This window comes from Martes martes (assembly GCF_963455335.1).
Source record: "Martes martes genome assembly, chromosome: 9".
Lineage (NCBI taxonomy): Eukaryota > Metazoa > Chordata > Mammalia > Carnivora > Mustelidae > Martes > Martes martes.
In genome coordinates, this window is record NC_137896.1 from 91,863,322 (window position 1) to 91,887,053 (window position 23,732).

General features: G+C 39.8%; 1 protein-coding gene across 1 annotated transcript in view; it reads right to left on the reverse strand.

Annotated features, from left to right (window-relative positions):
• Positions 1-276: 276 nt before the first annotated feature.
• Positions 277-23,732, reverse strand: part of LRRTM4 (leucine rich repeat transmembrane neuronal 4) — a gene marked incomplete at both ends in the record, with an annotated part of 690,416 nt that continues 666,960 nt past the window's right edge. The window contains 1 exon segment of the mRNA XM_080813643.1: positions 277-498. Coding sequence (XP_080669769.1) covers positions 277-498 — 222 coding nt within the window.

Here is a 23,732-nt window from a genome sequence, read left to right on the forward strand (position 1 = left end):
CTCGACACTTTGACTATTTACATCCAGGAGCATTTCTGTTTTATGTTTTGAAGCAAAGAAAGTCCCATAGTTCTCCTGGTTATGCTGCAGGTGCATCCACGGCCCTCTCTCAGCAGTTTTGTTTTTTCCTCTCCTCTATGTCCTAAGTGTTTATTTAACAGGCACGATGAGCCAGCTTGCTTGCACGATTGTGGACACCCATTCTCCTTTAAGAGGAAGCCCTCCCCCCACCCCGCCCCCCCTCCGAGGTCCCGCACCGAGGAGTCGGCTTTCGCGTTAGTTTGTTATTCTCTCCAGGTAAATGGCCGGCGCCGCCGACCTGGCGATGGTGGCGATGAAGCTGTGGTCGCGGCCGAGCTCCAGGCTGGGGGTTTCGTCCTGCTCGGGAGACACCGCTTCATAGCCCTTGCTGACGCGGAGCGGCTGGTGAGCCTGGCAGTAGCCGATCACAGGCGGGTCGTAGCTGTAATACGGCAAGGGCTTCACGTGGTGCGGGATCTGGTGTGAGAAGGACAAAGATTTAGGATTAGGAAAATGCCATGGGAAGGCAAGAAGAGGACGTGCCCAGGCTCGTGCTTTGAACTCTTCCATGCTGTTTTAAGGCGTCAACTGCTGATTCCGCTCTTCATAGACACAAAACAAAATAAGGATTGTTAGTATGGAACTCGATATTGTTCTGTCCAGAGAGATAAGCCTCGTAGACCATTTTATGTACAAAGCATGTGTATTTCTTTACAAACCTTATATATGCACCTTGTATATAGCTGTGTGTGTGTGTACACACACATATATATACACACTTTATAAAAATGTATGTATATACCTTGTTACATATACTGTTATAGAAAGTGTGTGTATATACACACATATTTATAAACACATATATCCATTCATATACACTTTGTATATGAAATCATAAAGATTTTTCCATGCCCAGGCCTGTCCTCTATCTATTGCCATAGAGAAAGTTAAGAACAACCTAAATTCCCATCAACAGGGAATTTTAAAATAGAGGTAAATTCATACACTTGTTGACATAATACAAAGATTGGGGAGTGGCCATCTGTTATAACGTGGCAAGATAGGACATTAAGAGAAAACAATGTGAAAAGAATGTACAGTATGATCCATTTTGTGTAAATACAAATGTAAACGTATGTAGAGTTTTTACTTTTAAAATATCTTTATATACAATTGAAATCCTTATTGTGGACATGTATGTTTTACTTAAAATTTTAAAAAAAGTAATCCCAATTTCCTGTAGATTATTTCTAACAATTCTATAAATTCTCAACAAAAAAACTTTAGAATCGTGAAAGCTGGCACATCCTTGTGTTCATAATATGTAATGCTCTTGATTTCAAGCTAACAAGCCAAATATGTGTCCGATGTTAGAATAATATATCTGAATAATTGGCTACAGAAATCCCTTTAATAGTAAAAGCGAAAAATATTAAAATTACAGTATTTTTTTTTAAGAGAGAGTGAGGGAGGAGGAGCAGAGGGAGAGAAGGAATATTAAGCAGGCTCCGCACCCAGCAAGGAGCCCAACATGGGCTTGATCATGACCTGAGCCAAAATCAAGAATCAGATGCTTAACCAACTGAGTCACCCAGGAGCCCCAAATAATAGTACTTTCGATGCTATGCAGCTTTTTATTAAACCACAAATTTCCGATAAAGAAAAATGTGTCATAAGCTCAGAGAAAGGAAAATGAGGATTGCTTAATTCTATCACACTAGAGCATTTCTCATAACTCACTAGATCAGATCGGACACTCTTGATGTCCACAGATGATAAAATTGCAAACACGGTCACTGTCCTGTCAGGCGAGAGTTTAAACTATTGTCTCTCGGCTCCAACCCCCTGCTATAGCTGGCTTTATCATGCCAGCCTGGGGCTTTGCAAACCACATTGCCTCTTGACCTGCCTCTCCCTGTTAGACTTTGACAGTGGGCCCATTGGAGGGAGATGGCAAGAGTAAGAGGAGATGGAGGGAGCTGCTCCCATGGTGGGCCGCCTCTGTTTCTTCCTGCTGCAGGGAGCTACCCCAACAACACCCTGTCATACTGGCTGTATCAATGCCTTCCCACAGTAGCCAGCCATTCCAGTTTGTACAGTCTTCCTAACGTTTGATCCCATCGTGTCCCTGGAGAATCTTCAGCACCAAGGAAATGTGAGGTGTATCTCCACAAAGTTCCTCCTCCAAGCTCGTAATGTTACAATTACAACCTCTCCATTTGGTCCTTTAGTCCCACAGGTGGTAGGGTGGCAGTTACTACCTGAAGTTGCTGTCTCTGTTACACTATGGCACTTCTAGCCTTTGCATGAATTTAGCTAATAACGCTGCATGTTTTTAAAGATTTTATTTATTTATTGAGAGAGAGAATGAGAGAGAGAGTGTAGGTGTGTGCATGCACAAGAAGGGGCAAAGGGGCAGAGCAAAGGGGGCAGAGACAGAGGGAGAGGGAATCTCAAGCCAATTCCCTGCTTACCAGAGAGCCTGCCTGGGGGCTCAGTCCCACGACCCAGAGATCATGACCTGAGCTGAAATTCAGAGTCAGATGCTCAACCCACTGAGCCACCAGGTGCCCCAACCACTGTATTTAATCAGCAATTCATGTGAAATGCTTTGTTAAAATAACTGATAGGTTGTTGTCTCCTGACTAGACTATATATGACTCTTTCTCTAGGTTAAACTGCAGATATTGTTATAATTTTATAATTTGGTAGTGAGGTTAAACCCCATAGGTCTTATGGGTTAATTGTTCTGTAGGAAGTTAACTAGTCTTATGTCTAACTTGGCCACCTTATTTTAAGAATCCATTTTTCCTATTACTGTATAAATCCCTCAAATGTTCTTCAAACTCGGTCTTATGTTTTCTCGCTGGTATCCCCATTAATGTGTTAAGCAAAATTTTGACAAAAATTCATTATCTGTTTGCACGAGAATTGTGTTTTAAACACCTCTATGCTTATTAAAAGTCACCTCCTCACATTTTTAAAAATATAGATTAAAGCAATGTTCTCTGTGGACGATCACAACTCATTAGTAGGTTATAAAATCAATTTAATGAATCCAGATAAACATTTTAAAAATTGAATTAACTAGAATAGAAAGTATTGGAGTGTCTCATGAGTAAGTTGCGTCATAAACGTTTCATTTCGGGCACCCGGGTGGCTCAGTTGGTTAAGCGACTGCCTTCAGCTCAGGTCATGATCCTGGAGTCCCGGGATCGAGTCCCACGTTGGGTTCCCAGCTCCATGGGGAATCTGCTTCTCCCTCTGACCTTCTCCCCAATCCTGCTATCTCTCGTTCTCTCTCAAATAAATAAAAAAAATCTTAAAAAAAAAGTTTCATTTCAAATTTGTGTATGTTCATAAGTATATGTCTACTGAGTTACCCTGTAATTTTTTTTTTAAACTGGAAATCACAAAGAAAGATGCTTGAAAAATATTCAAAGCACATAGTCAGACTGTACTTTATTTTAATGTGATCAGCAATAGCTGGATAAATTCCCATCCTTCATTTACTATTCTCTTTTTTTCTAACTCACATAATACAGTTTTTCTCAGTGAGTGAGGAAATTAAGCCAATGTATATTTCTTTATTTTTTGGTTGAGACACCTTGATTCCTAATGGGCGGCAAACACTATTTTCAGCTAGTGTTAAGAAATAGTAAAGGAAAGATAATTTCTCATCAAACAAGATGTTGATATAGTCTGGAATATACAATTCTGCTCTCAAAAAATCTGAACAAAAATACATACTGGGTCAAATTTGTGATTGGTACAGAGATGTTTTAGACACTGGACGTTAATTTCTGTGCTGGCAGTGAGAACAAGGAACAAATTATAGGACAATATGGTTGGATTACTAGATAATAAATATAAAGTTAGATCTTCCCTGAATGTATAGTGGGTTTATTTTCTTTCTTTTTTTTCTCACTTATATAGACTTCTCCCTATAAATCAGTTCAGGCCCAGACATGAAATGTTTGTCAGCAAATTCTATTTTAGGTCTCCTCATAGGATTTTACTGTGTGTCAGATAGGTAGAGATATTTGTGATTAGTGTCATGGGTCACCAAAACTCTGAAAAAGCATAGACATGAAACTACTTCGTTGTGACATTTCAGCAGAAAGAATTTTATGAAGACCTTCTTAAGAGTCACATAGACCATTCTTGCTTTTTTATTGTTAATAGGTGGAATAATATAACTCTAAGCCATTAAAAAATCGCCAAATTATTTTCAGTGGCAACAACATTCACTGTGCATAGAATCTTTGTTGACTTATTATCTCTGAATTAGCCAAATTACTAAAAAACATAAAAATAAACATTAAGCCCTCTCTCTCTTCATGCCTCTCTGCTTACTTGTGAACTCTCTGTCAAATAAATAAATAAAATCTTTAAAAAAAAGCGGGGGGGTGGTGCCTGGGTGGCTCAGTGGGTTAAAGCCTCTGCCTTCGGCTCAGGTCATGGTCTCAGGGTCCTGGGATCGAGCCCCGCATCGGGCTCCCTGCTCAGCGGGGAGCCTGCTTCCCCCCTCTCTCTCCATGCCTCCTTGTGATCTCTCTGTCAAATAAATAAATAAAATCTTTAAAAAATAATTTAAAAAAATAAACATTAAGCATGGATTCTGGTTTTGTCCACTGTCTTGTAACCCCAGTGATAGTCCTCCTCCGGTCACCGCAATAAGAAGATGCTTGACCTACAAACATAGATGAATCACAAATGCAAAGTGAGACAGGGTCCCACAGACCCTACTAAAACCAGTTTAATCTACAGATGGAAACGATTAGCTCTTACGGGAACATTATTGAATTTTCAGTGTGAAGTCCCACAAGTTGAATAAAGTGGGAAAGAACAATTTCATATCTAAGAAACTATGGCACTTGTATTCAAACAAAGTTGATTCAAATGTCAAGGGACTTGTATTAACTATAGCACGTCGGGTTTATATATTCCATCATCTCTGAACTCAAAATTTGTTTTGCTATGACAGTCGGACCAGTTTATTTTTTACTTCAAGGAACAGGGGAACCTGCCATTTTCTCTGTTGTTTTTGAGGTAGGCTTAGAACCTCCAGCAGGATAAAAAACATTGTAAAGCGCCCTCCTGCCCAACAGCCCAATAGCAAGAATTCAAAAGCTACGTGAACTGGCAGGCTCTGAAAGGATATCTGAGATGTTTGCTCATTTATTCTTAAAGTCTAGTCTGTGGGGCACTATGTAATCAACTGATTTTGTGGTTTCTGAGGAGCTGAGAGACTGAGGTCTTGTACTTTATAGTAATAATGTACAGTACATTAACCACCTGGGTCCCTGTGTGTATCATTGTTTCCTTTCCAGCAGTCAAAACAAAGTATCCTTCAGTTCCCCTTAATGTGTATTTGATATTTTTGTAGATGTGTTCTTAGAGCTTTTCCAAACGGTCCCTGTGTTCCGTTAGCTCTCTGACAGACCTCATTCTGGGGCACAGCACAACACTACTTAAAGATGGCCTCTTTTGTATGCTTGACTGCTCATTGATTGCTTTGGAAGCTGCACTTTATTTACAGATAATAGGTGTGGTACGTGGAATGAAGGGAATCTCACCGGGGAAATCTACCACACTGAAATTCTGTCATTTGCTTCTCTCAAGAATATGAACACTTGAACTCAAATAGAATTTAAACCTTTATAGGGACACATAAACTTCTATGGAGGCATATTTCATAACTAAATCTGAGGTAGGTTACAAAAGGGAAACCATTATTAACACTAATTATAAGTCACTTTAATCTTGCTGAGTTTCCTATGAGTCCTCTGAAAATGGGCATGATAATGACATATCATTTACCTCTATAAATCTCAGATAACTCCGAAAGCACTCCCTGTTTCTCGAGAATACTCTGGAAAGACATAACCTACTCTAGTTTCACTCAACACAGACTGTCTTTCCTGGAAATGTTCCCTGTCTTTTGTCTTACAGTTTTCATCTGAGAGATGTGAGAATGTGAAGGGTCACAGAGTGGCTCATTAACAGAGGCTCTCAGTCCTACTTTGTGCACTCAGAAGCTAGGACACCGTAGTGGATGTTCTGGATTTCTTACAATGTTTTTTACCCTTTGCCTAGAATATGGTTTTCTTCCAACATGCTGGGGGGAGAATGAAAGGACACACTCCTCTGAATTTCAGTGGTTCACAGAGTGAATGATTCAAAGAGGAAAGTGAAGGAAAGAGAATGTGTTTAAATGCTGAGAGGAAGGGCAAAAAAGTACAGTGGGATGTGCAGAGCTTCAAAAGTCTACAAATTGATTCAGATCCCATAATTTTATATCCATAATAATTATATTTAAAATGAGAAATGAATGTGTCTGTGTAGTTAATGTGAGAGTAATGTGAAACGGACTTTTGATATATGTGATCATGAAAGGCTTTTGAAGTTCAGTTTTGTTATAAGCATGAAATTCCAATATCGTTACCCTCTTTTCTCAAAGGTATTAGCATTAGTTATAAGTAGTTTAATAGCCTGATCATTTTAAAATTACCATGCACTATCATTAGTCTTATTTATTAACTTTTCATGAACATTGTTCACATTTCAGTATGAGTTCTTTCAATTGAAGTCATAAAAAGTTGATTTTCAATTTCCTAAATGACATTTGGTCTCTAATTTTCGGAACTAAAGGGTAGTGCCTGACTACTCAGACCATTTAAAAAGTACCATCTTAAAAATCCAGATGAGGAATTCAATATAGTTGAATTGCTTAATGGAGATGGATACTTGGTTTATTGGAAATAAAATAGATTAAAAAGGAAGGGCAACAGCTAAGTGAGCATATAACGTAGCCTTTATTCTACTCGCTATATTAGTCTGTGACAAGAATTGACAGGGACCAAGAAAATGTAAACAAATTTGGCTAGAGGTTTTTTTTGGGAATTCTGATCAAAGCTGACAGAACCTCAGCCCATTTATAAGTTAGTTGGGTAAAAGGGAGACTTAATTGACTCATAGACACAAAAAGGGATTTAGCAGCTAGACAGAAGAGCAAGGGTACCACTGGGTCTGAAGAACGACTGATGCCAAGAACACAGATGTCACCAGGCCTTCTCAGTCAGTCTTGCCTGATAATCTCTACACGTTATCTTCACATCCTGATTGCCAAATGGCTTTCTTCATCTAGTGGAACACGTGGCTGTGACAGCTTCAGAATTTTGCATGTAACCAGCCACAGTAGACTGCACAAAGGACCATCATTCTTCTAGTTCCTCTCATCAAAATGTAGATTCTGTTTCTTCTTGCCTTAAACACTGGCTGGTCTTGTGATTTTCTTTGTCCAATAGAACACAGCAGCAGCCATGCTTCCTGTCAAGGTTCCCAGGATCCTGGACAGATTAGCCACCACCACGTGAACAAGTCTAGGCTAGATCACTGGAGAGTGGAAAGCACTGAGGAGCCACAGAGTCATCTTAGACTAGCCAGTGTCCCTTAAGGTCCACCGAAGTTCATCAGAGGCACATGAGCCCAGCTGGCTCCAGAGGAGCAGAATTGCTCAGCCACTTCTCCCATTCCAGAAAAGCATGAGAAATTATACTGAGCTGTGACATTGACAGTTCCTACAAACCTGATTTCATCCCTCACTCCTTAAATGAGAAAATTAAAATAATAATTACCGGTTCATAAATTTTGCCTCTTTAGATTTTGAATACCTGAAGGCACTTATAATATAAAAAGGAGACACAAGAAATGTAATGAATCTAAATCAATTCATCAAATTACATTATTTTTTTTAATTTATTTATTTGACAGACAGAGATCACAAGTAGGCAGAGAAGCAGGCAGAGAGAGAGGAGGAAGCAGGCTCCCCACCAAGCAGAGAGCCCAATGCAGGACTCGATCTCAGGACCCTGGGATCATGACCCGAGCCGAAGGCAGAGGCTTCAACCAACTGAGCCAGCCAGGCACCCCCAAATTACATTATTTAATCCTGTTCTGCAATGAAACATTCTTATTCATTGTTCTTATTTTATTTTCTTGGATTTTATTTATTCACTTTTTAAAAAGATTTTATTTATTTATTTGAGGGAGAGAAAGTGAGAGCACAAGAAAGAGGGGGGCAGAGGAAGAAGCAGATTCCATGCTGAGCAGGGAGCCCCACGTAGGGCTCAATCCTGGGATCATGACCTGAGCAGAAGGGAGATGCTTAACCAACTGAGCCACACTTGTGCCCTGTTTATTCACTTGAGAGAGGGAGAGAATGAGAAAGAGACAGAGAGAGAATTCAGGAGCCCATGAGCAGAGGGAGAGGCAGAGGAGGAGGGGTAAGGAAAGGAAGAGAATCCAAAGCAGGCTCTGTGCTGACCCCAGACTGGATCCCACAACCCTGAGATCCTGACCTGAGCCAAAGTTAAGAGTCAGAAGCTCAACTGAGTGAGCCACCCAGGCACCCTTCTTATTGATTTTAAATGCAGCCTTGCTTCTTAATCAGAAAACACCAATTATCTAAGTATTAGTTCGTATTAATCAAAAAGTAAAACTGTCAACATCGTCTGACATTATTTTTAAAACATTTGCTATAAAGCTTATTTTCAAGCACAATTTTGAAAAATACCTTGAACTCAAAGTCAAGATGGAAATTGGAGTCTTAATTGCTGTCCTTCCAAGTCAGCACTCAAACGGACAAAGTGTTTTATTTAACAGATGTTTGTTCTCAAGAACGCTTAGAAATTCCTATAACATGGGAGAGAGAGGAGAATGAATTAAAAGAAAAATTTACTAGCATATAAGTCAATGCAACTGGAGGAAAAACTGGTTTAGACTGGGGAAAGGTCTTCTGAGGACTATGATACACTCAGCAGCTTTGAGTGGCTGGGATTGGTGAGGTAGGGAGAAAGGCACGGTCTGGGCAATCCCTGGCCATGAGTAAAAGCAGGAGAACAGCAGAGGTTGATAGGAGGATAATGAGCCTTACTTTGAGGATTCATACTGTGGAACACTAAGTACTTTCTGGCCTGTACCAGAAAGCTCATCTTCTATTTAAAGAAATGGTGAGTTCTTTAAGTGACAAAAGTAAACAGACCTTCTCTGTCTGCCATTTTATTTCTTGTTGCTCAGCTGCCTTCACCAGCAGCCACTCTCTCTCCCACCATCTTCGCCATCTACTGGTTCACTAATGAAACAAAGCCTATCTCCTTAAAAAAGAGGCCCATGCAATCTCTGATATCCTAACCCTGTATACACACAACGACTTTTCTCCCGAAGTAGTAACTATAATAGAGGAGAATCTCTAGAAAGAAGATGCAAGAATTCAAGAGATGATAAATCGGAGTGATAAGTGAAAAAGTCAAGACCGCCTAAAAATGAATGAAAGTAGAAACAATTGAAAATGCATTCTCATTGAACACCATTATCTCAACATTGCTTGGCTGCATAATAGATAGTCACGTTATTTGTTCAATGAAAGAACATAACAGTCTTATCTTTCTCACACTTTATTTTGAAGATTAAGTAATACATGTGACAAAATCTAAAATAATCTACTAATATTTGTCACAAACACTGATTACATTTATTGATTTTTGTTTTTGAGAATTTCTAAAGACAAACAAGAAGATAATGGTGCAAAATGCTGACTGTCCTGCTTGCATTTTGTCTATGGGCTGAAGTATGTACCAAGTTGCCCTGACAAGCAAAATACATGATACTAAACTCACTGCATTTGACTTTGGATCTTGATGGGACTCTTCCGGCCATTTGAAACTCAAGTTCTGACTTGAGTTTGTCAAGTTCTGACAAAAGTTGCACGCGAGCACTTGCCCTTATTGTTCTGTTCTTATTTAAAGATGGGAATGTGTAGTATTTGTGCACTCATGGTTGTCCAAATTTTAACTTTTAAGTCAGTCATGGGGTAACAGAACAGAACCTCCACTTACATCTTTACTGCTCTCCTATTAGGCTGCCTTGTCTGTGAGGTGTCCAGAGAGTTGACTAAGTTAATGAATGAGGTACTAGCTGTTCTTTGAAGTTAGCTTTGACTCCATTAGCTGGAAAGCTTATTACATTATCAGCACTCTCAGTGTTCAGTGAGGTTTTGGGCTAATGAGCTGGATTAATTAGCTAGTATTAACTTCTAAAGGCTTTCCTTCTGTTGCTCAGGCCTCTGAATTTGAAAGAGTAAGGACTCCCTAATAGAGCAGGACAAGCAAACATCCTATAGAAGTGAAATCTACAACAATACTTCAATAAAAAGTAGAGACAACAAAATTTCAAAACCCCCATCTTTCCCCTCTGAGGGTGGGGGGGAAACAACTGTGGAAGTGCCAATGATATACAGTGATGCACAGAAGGGAATTCTTGCCTAAAACAGGAGACAGTGATCACTACTTGAGCCCAAATTTATTGCTGGAAACTGAAAAATAAAACCAAACAAAATAAAACAAACAAACAAAACCAAAATGTATCAGCACATGTAACAAACAGATTCAGTATAAGATTTACTTTGCTGTCCCTCCTCAGAAATTTGGGAAGGGAAATGAACCAAAAGCAGCAGGAATGCCAATACCAGGAAGGCGTGAGCAAGCAGGCATTATAGATGTTTTCCTTGTAGGTTCATATTCACCTTCTCCACAATGTTCAGAGTAGCTTATTTCTAGTTTCTGTATGAGTTTTTGTAGTATTCTGTACAGTTTTGTGTTAAATTCTTGATTGTGTCCTTAACCTGTCTTATGCAAGATTGTGTATCTTGTCTAAAGCAAATGTGACTGATTTGTTCAGCCTTTGAAGATAAACTACCTTTGTGATCCTCCCCAGACATGTAATTCGATAGTGCAGTAGATATTCAGTAAAAGCTAGAAATGTTTTTAAAATGTAAAAATAAAACGAAATGAAACTCTTACATAAGGAAGGTGATTGAGTTTCTTGCATTTTGTGTACCTTTTCCTCCCAAGATAAAAGTTTAGAACCAAATGACAATTATAGAAGGAAGAAAACCCCAGGACATACACCTTGATAGGATGAGTAACCTGATTCTAATAGAGTTTAAATAGAACTTCTTGGGGGAACTGACTGATTCTAATGAAAAGAGGCATGGCAATGTATATTTAATTGCAAAAATAGGGGAAGCCCACTTCGAAAATGCAATTAAAGTTGTTATTCTGATTGAATATGTTTTAGAACAGGGTGGCAGAGTGATGCATAAATATTATTGGTCTATATTTTTAATAAAATGTGTTAAGCTCTACGTTACCGCCTGGATCTCTGCCACAGAGCATATACTATTAAGGAGTCATTATATAAAGTGAATTTGCCATAATGGTATACTTATTTTTGTATCCATTCATTCACATAGCAAATATTTATCACTGAGGTTGGCCAACTTTTTCTGGAAAGGGCCAGTAGTAAATATTTTAGGCTTGCAACCCATACAGTCTCTGTCACAAGTAGTAAACAACTTTACCATTGTAGCAAGAGAATAGGCTTACACAAAATGTAAACAAGTGAGTGTGGCTCTGTTTCAATAACAGTTGATTTATGAACACTGAAATTTAAATTTCACGTAATTTTCAGGTGCCAGAAAACATCTTCTGATTTTTTTTTTTTTTCAACCATGTGAAAAATAAAATCTGTTTAGCTTGGGGTTAACTTACTAAGCTAGGCACTGCGGTAGGTGCCGGGGATATGAAGAAGAATAAAATAAAGGTGCCTACTGAAAGAATCTCTTCAGAACAGATTAGAAGATCAACGTGATTCTAATTCTCTGTGTTTGCAACTGCATCATCCAAGTCCTCGAAGAGAGGGAGAAAAGCATTCCCCGCCGGTGGGCACGGCAGGTTTTCTTGTGAAGATCCAGGTGTTATGCTCTGGAATAAAGCTCTCAGCGGATCCCAGACAAAGAGCTAGACCCACACAACCTTGGTACTTAGAAGTCTGACTTGAACCTCCAGGTGGGAGTTCTGAAGTCCCCATTCAGGTCATTTAGATGAAACGTGCTCAGGCAGAATAAACGCCCAATGACCTTTCAGCGAAGATCTTAAGCAACACTCAAGCCCGTGAACCTGCCCCTGGGTATAGGACAGCTTATAACACAGGGCCCGAGGGAACTTGCGTGCTTTTGTCAAAGAGGGTAAGTTCATGGGTCATGGAACCATAAACAGGTTTTGTTTTGTGGAGAAGGTTAAAAAGCCTTCTTTCTGTGTCTCAATCTCTACAAGCCTCTTCCCATCTCTGGGCCTCTGTAGTCGCCATTCCTTTTGTCCGGGAGATTCTTCCAATCTTCCATAGGATCATGCTGATCTTTTGAGTCCCTGCTTAAATGTCACGTTCCTAGAGGGTCCTTCCCACCACCTTGTCTAAAATGCCACTCCGTCCCTACTCACGCATATAAGCCACCCCCCGACGCAATTCCCTGTTTATTTTCTTCACAGCATTTATCAAAATGTTAAATACCTGGGATCGTGTATATCTTTGCTCCTTTACTGACTGTTTCCTCCCAGTGTCAGCTCCGTGCTGTCACAGAAAGTTTCTGATTGGTCTGATGCTGCCTGGCTAGAATGTTTCAATAAATGTGTGCTCAAAGAATTATGAATTTATGAGAGATATTTGTTAGGAAATTGGGTTTTATTTGGAAGAAATTTGCCTCCAAAACTGTGTCTTTTTCCACGGTGCCTTAACCATTCTTCACTTTGGATTTAAACAGGGACCTAGGATGGCACACGAATAATTTCTCTCTGCAAACCTCTGCATGCCCGGCCCTGTGTTGAGAGCTAAAGGTATTAGAATGACTAAAGGTGTCCATGACCTTAAGGAACCCATAATCTAATGTGGAAGACAAAAGTGAGTGGATTTTTACAATGTGATGTCATCTATGGTCCAATGCAACAGTAGCTGTGTATGAAAAATGACAAGGGAGGAAAGAAGAGGGAGTAAGATGCTTATCAGGTGGTTTCCGATCCACAGAATGGATACTGATGAAGCCACCAGTAGAAAGCCTGGTGCTACGTGTGGCTTCTACGTATGGTCAGCATGCCTGCTAGTATTACTATGGTACTTGGCTTCCTGTGTGCCAGGGGAGCCCAGTGCCCACACTAACCTGTTTTTTAATTAATTAATTAATTTTTAAAAGATTTTATTTATTTGACAGACAGAAATCACAAGTAGGCAGAGAGGCAGGAAGAGAAACAGGCTCCCTGCTGAGCAGAGAGCCCAATGTGGGGCTCGATCCCAGGACCCTGGGATCATGACCTGAGCCGACAGCAGAAGCTTTAACCCACTGAGCCACCCAGGTGCCCCTCACGCTAACCTGTTTTAAGTCTTAACAGTCTACCCAACTCATCCACAACTTGCCCTTGTAGGGAATGGATTCCACATCCTCCGTCTCTTCCGCCACTATTTCCACCTCTCAGCCGAACACTGCATTAGTCTCTTACGGCTGAAGCATCCCTAAGTTGTGATGAGCAGCTGAGACTGACCATAGCTCTGGGGCAGGACATGGGGACAGCTGCTTTCTCAGCTGCTGCTGCTGAGAAGGCAATCAACCCTTGCCACCCTTAATGAAAGCCGAGAAATGGAGATCCTCACCTTCCCCTTCACGTGCCATTTGGGATTTCATCAACCATACAGACTGCCCTTAAAACACTGGTTCTCAGGCCTGGCTGCAGCTTTGTCACCTCTGTGGTGATTGTAAAAATGTTCAAGTCTGGTCCTTATCCCGGATCAATTAAATCAGAATTTCTGGGGTATGGCCCAGGCCACCCTTTTTTTAAAAAGCACCCACTCAAATGTGCAATGAAGGTTGAAAACACTCCTTCTTGTTAAATTTAGATTGCTTTCCTTTAAAGATGTAGGCCCAGCAGGGAGTGCACAGTGTGCTTTACCTAATTCCCCACACCTGCCTGGAGACTGCCTTGCTCAAAACAAAGCAGATTACTTCCCAGTCTGAAGTCACCAAACATTGTGCACATATGTGTGCTTTTTACTCTCCAATTAAATTTTCCTTTTTCTTAAGTTCAATTCATTACTGCTAATTATTCTGTCTCACCCGTTGTGTTTCTTCACTTGGCCCTATTCATATTCTTGGGTGATTATTCTGCCGGGCTTTTAGTTATTATCAGTTTGGTTATGTATAGATTCTACTCTTTTGTCTAAAGTTAGGTGTAATTCAGTTGGGTAAGTTTAACAACTACATTATACACATGTTTTTTAAATAGGTACTTGTAGGTGAATTTACCTTGCCTTGATGGCAAAGTGCCCATAAATGTTCAGTCAGCTGGAGAACTCCTTTGGCTAAACATTTTCACAATCTATTTCTTTTATTTTTTTTTAAGTAATTTAATTTACTGGGATGGTAGTAATAGCCCATTCCACTTTGCACTATGGGGAAGGAAGGATATTTTTATCTACTTAAAAGCTAATAAAGACTCCCACTATTGAAAAATATTCAAACCTCCCAATTATTTCCATCAAGCGATAAATTTAAAAGAAGAGAAAAAGAATTAAAACCCCAAAGTGGTAGCAAGTAAGCAATAATGACTAAGAGAAACTTAGGGAAGGATCATTAAATTCATCTTTGCTTTAGAGTAACCTGATACTCCCATGTAGAGGTGCCTATAAAAGGGTGTCTTCTGCCACTGGAAATAATAAAAGTTGACATATAATTGATGAAATTCACCAACCGTGGTAGTAAATCATAGAAGGAAATGATCTGTATGTGTGAGAGCACAGAGAAGAGCTTGGAGGAGCAGCTCTCCCACTCTCCACCCCTCTCCACTGCTGCCCATCCAAAGATCACAAGACTTATTTATTTGCCTGGTTCTATCATGCTCCCCTGTGGACCACCATGGTCATATGCCGATTGTTTCCCAGCATTACAGAGTATTAATTTTGTGGGCCACCTCCATGGGTCCCTTTGTCAGAGTGACTTATAGCTGAATTTTTCGACATACAGAGGAGTTGGGTAAATCCATCATGTTGTACTTCATTGTTTTCCTTGGCCAATGCAAAAATGGTATCTATTTCCCCTCTATCCCATTCCTATAATCCACTTTTCTTCTCTGCCCAAATGTCTTCTCTCTTTTTCCTACCAAACCATTCCAATTAATGCAGATAAACCATAGCCTTTTATCAAGAAGTCTCACATTCATTGAATCTTACTAAAAATGCTCAAGGAATAACTCATTTTTATAGTGCCACTCAACTGTGGTTTTCTGGCTAATTATTAAATAATATGACACATTTATTATAAATAAATTTGTATACCTTACTATTATAAGTTATTAAAAATAAATTATTATTTTGTCATGAAATTAGACCCTCAGGGAAGTCCTATATTCTTGGAACTGAGTCTAACATTGAGAGTTTGATAGAAAAAGAGTTCACAATATTCTTGGATACATTTAACTTTATGTGGATTCTATATGGCAACCCACAGTACCATTTTCCAGGATGGCAAATAATTTCTATTTATCTAAAGGGAAACATGGAAAGACCCCATTATATTTTTAGCTAAACATGTAGTAAAATATCATTGATTCAGACTAACTAAGAGATGATCACTCAGGGAGAATTGGAAATTATGTAGAATTTTAAAAAGCTATAGTTTACTTCCTTGGGTTTAACCTAAGTTCAGTAAACAACTAGAGTGTGTAGACAATACACTTTTCCAGTGTATTGGATGGAAACAATGCTCCTTGATGAGTAGGACGTTTATGTTATATACGGACTGGTGGTAGAGAGAGAACTTGTGCAAGTGGGTACCAGGAAGACTCGGGGGGGGGTGGAATAAAAGAGAGAGCGGAACAACATCCCCTTCCTGTCCATCACTTCTGATCAGCATGTTGATGAAAAGGTTCATGAAGGCTTTTGTGTCACACTGAGTCATAAAGGTGGCATACACTTGTAAAAGAGCCTTTTGTCCCTTCCCCTGTGGAAAAGCCGCACTCCTGCATCTCCTGCCTCATCAGTGTTCTCACAGTGGGGCACTGTTACAGACTCAAAGTATGTGTCCTCCATCTAATGCATACATTGAAGCCCTAATCCCCAGTGTCCATATTTGGAGATGGGGCCTCTAAGGCTATAATTAAGATTAAATCGGGTTATAAAGGTGAGATCATGACTCCACACTATTAGTGTCTTCATAAGAAGAGACCAGAGAGCTTGTCCTCATTCCATGTACATAGAAAGGTCATGTGAGTGCACCCTATGATGCCTGTTGGCCAACAAAAGGGATCTCAGAATGAAACCCACCTCACCAGCACTTTGATCTTAGACTTCCCAGCCTCTAGAATTATTTTAAACAAACCATCCAGCCTATGACATTTTGTTATGGCAGTCTGAGTTGACTAATACAGAGACCAACACCATGAAGTGGTGAGGGTTTGCATAAAGATGGATGGAAATTGTCATGGTGATGGAAGCAATATGGCTGAAGCTGATGAACCATTTTGTGATAAAGTATTGTTACTTCTTCTGCAGACCTCCAGAAACAATTTCTTGAGAGAGATGAATGAAATCCTACTATTTAATAGCAGAGTATATGGGCTTCAGTGGTATTTATCTGACTTATCAATGCTGAACCACAAAGATGAGTGTATAGGCAGTCATAAGATGCTGAGATGTCCCCCCTGGCAAAACATCTCTTAGTTTAGGGCAGACTTAATGGGAGCATGATGATTTACATTCTTTTTTTTTTTTTTTTTTTTTGGAACATCTTCCCTCTCCTCCTTTATATAATGTTTATACTATTGAAATTAAGATCGATCTAGGAGGGGGTTATGCATGAGGGGATTCTTTCCTACCTTGTACCTTATTTTTAATGCTCACTTGGAATTCAAGCTGGAGGCATCTATATTCATCTAGGCTGTCATTCTCGTAGCATCCAGCTGGAGGCCAGGACACCAACACATTTTTCCTAAGATCCTACAACCCAGGGTGCTCCTTGTCTTCTTATGTTACCCCAAAGGCTCATGACTACTGAAAAGGGATCAAGCTAACTCTACATTATTGCCTATCTTAGGCCTGCATTTTAGTTATTCTCCTTTTATCCCTTCAGACATTTTCCCCTTTTCCAACCTCGCCTTTACCTAGGGAAGCTCCTTCTGTGACCCAAAGTGCCTTGTTAGCTGGTTTTGGTTAGTTTCAGTAAGGAGAGGCGTCCAATGGTATTAGAAAAAGGGAGGTCAGAGCATTTATTCCTTGCCACTCATTCTGGTCATGCTACTGTTCGGGAGGGGCTGGTTTCTTCTACAGCAGTGGTTCATAATCTAGAGCAATTTTGTCTCCCAGGGAACATTTGGTAAAATCCAGGGGTATTTCTATTGTCAAGGTTAAGGTCTTCAAGACAAGGAATTGCCGAAACTGAGGCATTACTGATCTAGTGAGTAGAACCCAAGGATGTTGCTAAACATCCTGCAATGCACAAAGTATACCCCCCATCCCCACCAACAACAATAACAACAAAGAATTATCTGATCTAAATGTCAAAGTGTCACTGTCAAGCTACCTTTTTACTATAACCACAGATCCTTTTAGACGGACCCTCAAGATGAGCCCTCTTTTCACAGACAGAGCTTCAACTTGGATCTGATAACAAAGTATTTTCCCTTTACCCCATCTGGCCAATGAGGTGCTGTTTCTATTAGAATTTTTCACCATCCTCTGTAGATCTCCCTTTAACACTGCTCTTTTTTTCTTTTTAAATAAAATTCTCTTCATTAAACTCTCTCTCTCTTTTTTTAAGTTTACTTTTTTAATAATCTCTATACTCACTATGGGGCTAGAACTCGGGACCTTGAGATCAAGAGTCACATCTTCTTCCGACTGAGCCAGCCAGGCGCCCTTAAACCCCCTTTGATTAAAACTTGCGTGTGGAGGGGCACCTGGGTGGCTCAGTGGGTTAAAGCCTCTGCCTTCGGCTCAGGTCATGATCCCGGGGTCCTGGGATCGAGCCCCACATCAGGCTCCCTGCTCAGCGGGGAGCATGCTTCCCCCTCTCTCTGCCTGCCTCTCTGCCTACTTGTGATTTCTGACTGTCAAATAAATAAATAAATAAAATCTTAAAAAAAAAAAAAAAAAAACCTTGCGTGTGCAGTGTTTCTTTGTAGGACTCTAAGTGGCATGGAGTTTTAGGCTTACATGCATGAGCATTTAACATCATGTTTATTTTTCTTAAATCAGAGGTGGAATGGCAAACTTTCACCAGTACTAACTGCAAATATTTATTGAGTGATGTCTCTGTGCTACCCATCTTTATAAGTGCTTGATGTCAGTTAATGCCTTTATTCTTCACAAAAGATTTATCATTTGGGTGTTAAGAGGATTTATGGTAAAACTGAAGAAGGCGGGTGAAATGCCTTGCCCAAGGTCACATACTGAAAATGGCTCTTGAGTCTGGGTGCTTAATACTACCTCAAGGAGGCATTTTGTCTTCAGAAATAAACCCCTCTATAATATCTGCAACACAGAAAGCCCCCTAGTTGGCTCTAGGGAATCACTTAAATGTGAATCACAAAGAAATTTTCAGAGGGACATCCAAGGCAATTCTTGTTGTCATGCTACACTCCTACACTGTACTTTTTTTTCTCTTTCTTTTACTTCTCTGTGCTTACCTTCTTGCCTCCTCTGTTTCCTCTCTTTTCTTTCTGTTTCTCTTTCCCCTTTATCCTTGCATGCCTCTTCACTTCCATTCTTTCCTTTCTTTGCTTTGCCTATTTTTGTAAAACTTAGATCTGCCTTTGGCACCTCAATGTTAAAATGAACTTGGTTCAATTTTTGTTATAATGGCATTCAAACCATCAGGATCAGAAAGAATGTATAAAATATTGAATAAGACTATTCCTGGGATTTAATGAAATGTTAAGCATAAAATCACTTAAATGTTAGTTTTCTAAGTGCCAGTGTCTTGAAACAATACAGTCAGTCCCATAAAAAAATGTGATGGATACTCTGTTGAATCTTAAAGCCTATATTCAAGGAACACAGAAAAAGCTGGTTTTAATTTATATTCATACTATATAGAGATATGAAATTGTTTAAAAAGACAAAGTTTATTTATGTAAGTGCTTGGGTTTGGAAATATGAAATGGTGATATTTGAAAGTAATAGCTTCTCTGAAAATACTTTTCAAAAGTGGGCAAATTGATTCATTCTCTAAGGAATTATGACAGTAAGCATAAAAGTATAGTTGCTATTTTGCATGCAACAATACTAAGGATAGTAACCTATTCCATCCATTTTTCACTACAAATATGTACAGCACTTAATATCAAAAGCTGAGTTATCCTGGCACTTTGATAAATGGATGCATTGGTGGGTGAATGAAATAAGATTTTGTCTTAGAGGAAATATTGGCTTTTCATTAGGTCAACTGAGAATTTATTGTGTACAAAAGAACTAGGAATTTATGGTTTCTTCAAAGAGGTTTAAATACTCTTTCTAAAGATATACAAGTTATCTTTTTCTAGGGAAAACTATATCCAATTTCTATGACTCTTTGAGAAAAACGCACAACATATTTGTCCCCAACTTGTATAAGGAAAGAGTGATGACTGAAAGTTTATGCTGGCCAATTCAAAACATCCTGCTTTGTCCTCTTCTAGGCAAAATAAATCTGAAACAAACAAACAAACAGACATTTCTAAGGACAATTTTCTCTGTAAATATCCCCTCTCACAAGATAAGAACAAAGGCATTCTCTTGGCATTTCAGAAATTTTACTGAAATCAAGATGATTCCTCCTGCCTAAAACCATTCAGGATAACTAAAGGATTAGGAAGGATTAAATTGCCTTGTTCATTCTTTATAAGGAGTAGAAGGTGTTGGGGACACAAAATATTGAAATTCACATGAAACTGACACACAGAAATGTCTTCTTTTGATGTGTACGCCACTCTAATCAGTGTTACGAAGAGGTCTGAACAAAGACATCAAATGAAGCATCTTGTGGCACCGCCTAAGAGATGACTCACGTTTCTTTGAGGGCCTTGTCATCTTCACCAACTAGTTTCAGGAATATTGGGGCTCTAACGTATGTTTTTTTTGTTTTGTTTTGTTTTGTTTTGTTTTTTGTGGCCATAAAAAGAGGCCGGTTAAGATCATTAACATCTCCACAGGACTAGAAGGATCATTCTGCTACCTTGATTTTGTAAAATTGCTGCTGCCACTTAAGGAAGTCCTCTTCTAATAATTTAAGATTTTATTTGTTTATTTGAGAGAGAGAGAAAGCAGGAGCCGGGGGAGGGGCAGAGAGGGAAGCAGACTCCCTGCTGAGCAGGGAGGCTGATGCCCTGCAGGGCTCAATCCTAGGACCCTGAGATCAGGACCTGAGCTGAAGGTAGACACTTAACCAACTGAGCCACCCAGGTGCCCCAGGAACTCCTCTCAATTTAGACTAAATCTTCCCCAAAAAACACAAAAGAAGAGGTCTCAAATGATTACACCATCTTCTTAGTTCCAATCAGATGTGGGGCCAGAAAAATGTCCTGATAAATAAAATGAAGGGATTAATTTGGAAGATATTTAAGGTCCACTTTGCCTTAGACTGTGTTTTCTATGAATACAAAAGAGTCTTTTCTGTGGGGAATAGTTGACAATGAGAATGTAACTGAAACTGTAAAATTAATTGGATGAATATGGGATGCGAGCTGTCCCTAAAAGGAAGTTCATTTGCAAGTGAAAAACACTAACTTGGGTTGCTCCAATGTTGAGTCCAAAGTCCTTTCGTGCCTGGAGGTTTGGAAAGGCAAAATCTCATTCAGGTCTCACCTCAGACCTGCTGATTCTGAATCAGCATTTTAACAAGGCCTCTGGACGTTTCATAAGCATATTAAAGTTTGTGATGCTCTGCTTTCTAACAGATCAGTTGTCTCAGAAGTATCCTCTACCAGAATGGCAATGGTGCAGCTCTGTATTTCCACTGTGCCCAGATCAAAAATGCATTAAGAGAAAAAATAAGAATACTTGTAGATCTTAGAGAAGTGGTCTACCAGACCAGTGGCAGCAGCATAACCTGGTAACTTGTTAGAAATATAAATCATTGCACCCCACCGTAGCCCTACCCAGTCAAACCTCTGGGTTTCGGGCCCAGGCACGTATGTTTGAACAGCCCTATGGGTAATTCTGATACTAACTGGGACTTGTCGAGTGTGAAATGAAGAGCCCACCCCCCCACCCCGCACCGATTTAGACAATGAGGGTGAAAGGCAATTGACTAGAGTTAGAAGATGGAAGGCCCAAGGTGCCTGGGTGGCTCAGTGGGTTAAGAAGCTGCCTTCTGCTGGGGTCAGGATCCCAGGGTGCTGGGATCCAGCCCAGTATCAGGCTCCCTGTTCAGCAGAGAGTCTGCTTCTCCATCTCCTTCTGCCTCCTGCTCTGCCTACTTGTTCTCTCTCTCTCTCTGTCAAATAAATAAATAAATTATTTTTAAAAAATGATAGTCCCCAAAAGGGGCTTACAGCGAAAATGGACATATTTCCATAGATGGTGCTGTTTTAAAGGATTAGTAACATATGTGGAATGAATCATACTTGTTCTTTTTCCTCCAACCCCACAAATCACCCTTCACAATTCATATAAAATATCAGTTCCTTCAGGGAACATATTCCCTTCAAAAAGTAACTTTTTGCTGCTCTTAACTCCCATCCTCATTATCTGTATTGACCATGTGGTGGTCACTTTCCAGTAATTGTCAGCAGGAGACCACTAGGGAACTACTTTATGTATAAAGTTTCTAGAGGGAAGAGATTCTGTCTTGTAACATGTAGCCCCCAGGCATTCAGCACTCTATCTGGGATACAGCTGAGGTCTAATATGTTTTCTATGTGTTTGTTAGTTCTTTGGTTTGAGGGATGAAAAAGCCTATTTATTTTCCTGTTTTAAAGGTCATTTTTTTTTAAAGGATGAACAGCTACCTGTGAAATACATTGAGATCCTCCAATTAAAAGTAAGCTGTGTTAAGAACATCTCCTTCTATACATTAAGCATTAAAAAAGAAAATCTACCAACAAAGTCATAGAAGGTCTTTACCCCCCAGTAGTACAATTGAAACATTTGACGTAACATAAAATATGTCTCCATTTTCATGCATTTAAATTTCTAATTGTTTCTCAGTTCCCTCGGAGAGCTTTTCTAGGTCAACGAAGTACTCACACTGTGCTACACATTCCAAGAGTCCAAGTGAGTCTCTTCTCATCCTCAAAAATAGAAGACTAGCAAATGCTCCTCGTTCATAACAATAGTTAGAAAAGATCAAAAGAAAAATTTGACTCTGTCAAATGCAAGCTCTTGCAGCTTTTAGATTTCTGGTGAACAATGTTATCCCAAGCTCTTCAGTACCCCCTCTTCTTTCAGATTAGCTTCTAGCCTGGCTTAATTCTGAAAAACAAAACAAAACTACCACCACTGAAACAAAACAAAACAACAACAACCAAAAAAAAAACAAAAACAAAAAAACCAAGTGACAAAGAATTGTTGAAAACACGGTGATGTGATCACAGATTCCTAACCCTCATCTCATCTTGTATGACCCAAGAAATGAGTAAAAGACAAAAATGACGGGGTGTGTGTGTGTGTGTGTGTGTGTGTGTGTGTTTGCATGTGTGCACAGCCGTGCAACGGGACTTGGAACCGCTGTATCAGCTATTTGGAAACAGTGTAAAGTACCAACCATTTGCCATGACCTTAGAGGAACTATGTGGGATTTGATGCAGCAGGAACCAGACGGAGGAAAGAAAACAATGGCTGAGTCATAACTACTCCAGCTGATTTAGATGAGATTCATTCCACTAAAGTGACCTTATTTGTAAGAATGAGGAATGGAGGTGAGTTGGGGCCACAGCAATGGCTCCTTTGTGGGATGCCTTTAACAGCTATGCTTTCACATGGTTAACTCATGGGAGATCTAAGGTCTAGCACTGTGACTTCAAACAGCTTTGGCTAACACCAATTCCCTGAAGCATCAAGAAGGTTCTGTGCTGTCCCTCAAATCATTGCCTGGTGAACTCAAAAACCAGTTTGGTTTAAGGCCTTCAGTGCACTTCATGACCAATGCAGAGGTGAGCCCAAACCAGCACACAGAGGACTTTCCTCTTGACGGACCCCAGGGACTGAGCTCTACCTTTGCACGAATGCTGTAGAATCTTGAATTCTGAGTCTGTTTTCACAACGCTCTCCATTTGAAGAAAAATGAGGAAATGAAGAAAAATTGAAGAAAAATGAGGAATCTAGGAAAAACCCACCCAGATGATTTTGAGGGAAGTTACAGGCCAGGATTTCCTTCATCTCAAAGAAAGAGAAGAAGGAACAAAAGAAACATTTAGGGGCCAGGTGTAAGACAAATGCAAAATTTTGTAGGAAATGACTTAACAATAGGAAAGAAGTAGTTGTGGGCAAAGGCAACTGGAAACTTAGCCATGTCTAAATAGATGTTGAAGGTAAATACCAAAATAATGGGAGAGAGTTATCAAAAGAGACAAATATGTAAAGGAAAGTATAAACCAGCTTTAAATCTGACCAAGACAGCCTTTGCCTTCCCCTCAGTTGTACTAGACTTCAGACAAGCTTCTTTTTGACCATAAACCTCTTGATTTCCCTTCATGTAGAGAATTCATTACTTTAGGAAACTTGGAATGGTAAATCCTTCTCTGACCTGTGAGTTGGAAGTCTCCCAACGTCTGCACAGTCTGTAGTCCAGGAAATGCCTTTCTCAAAGACCTGGGGGCCATCCCTTTGAAAGGTAATCATCAAACCAGGGAACT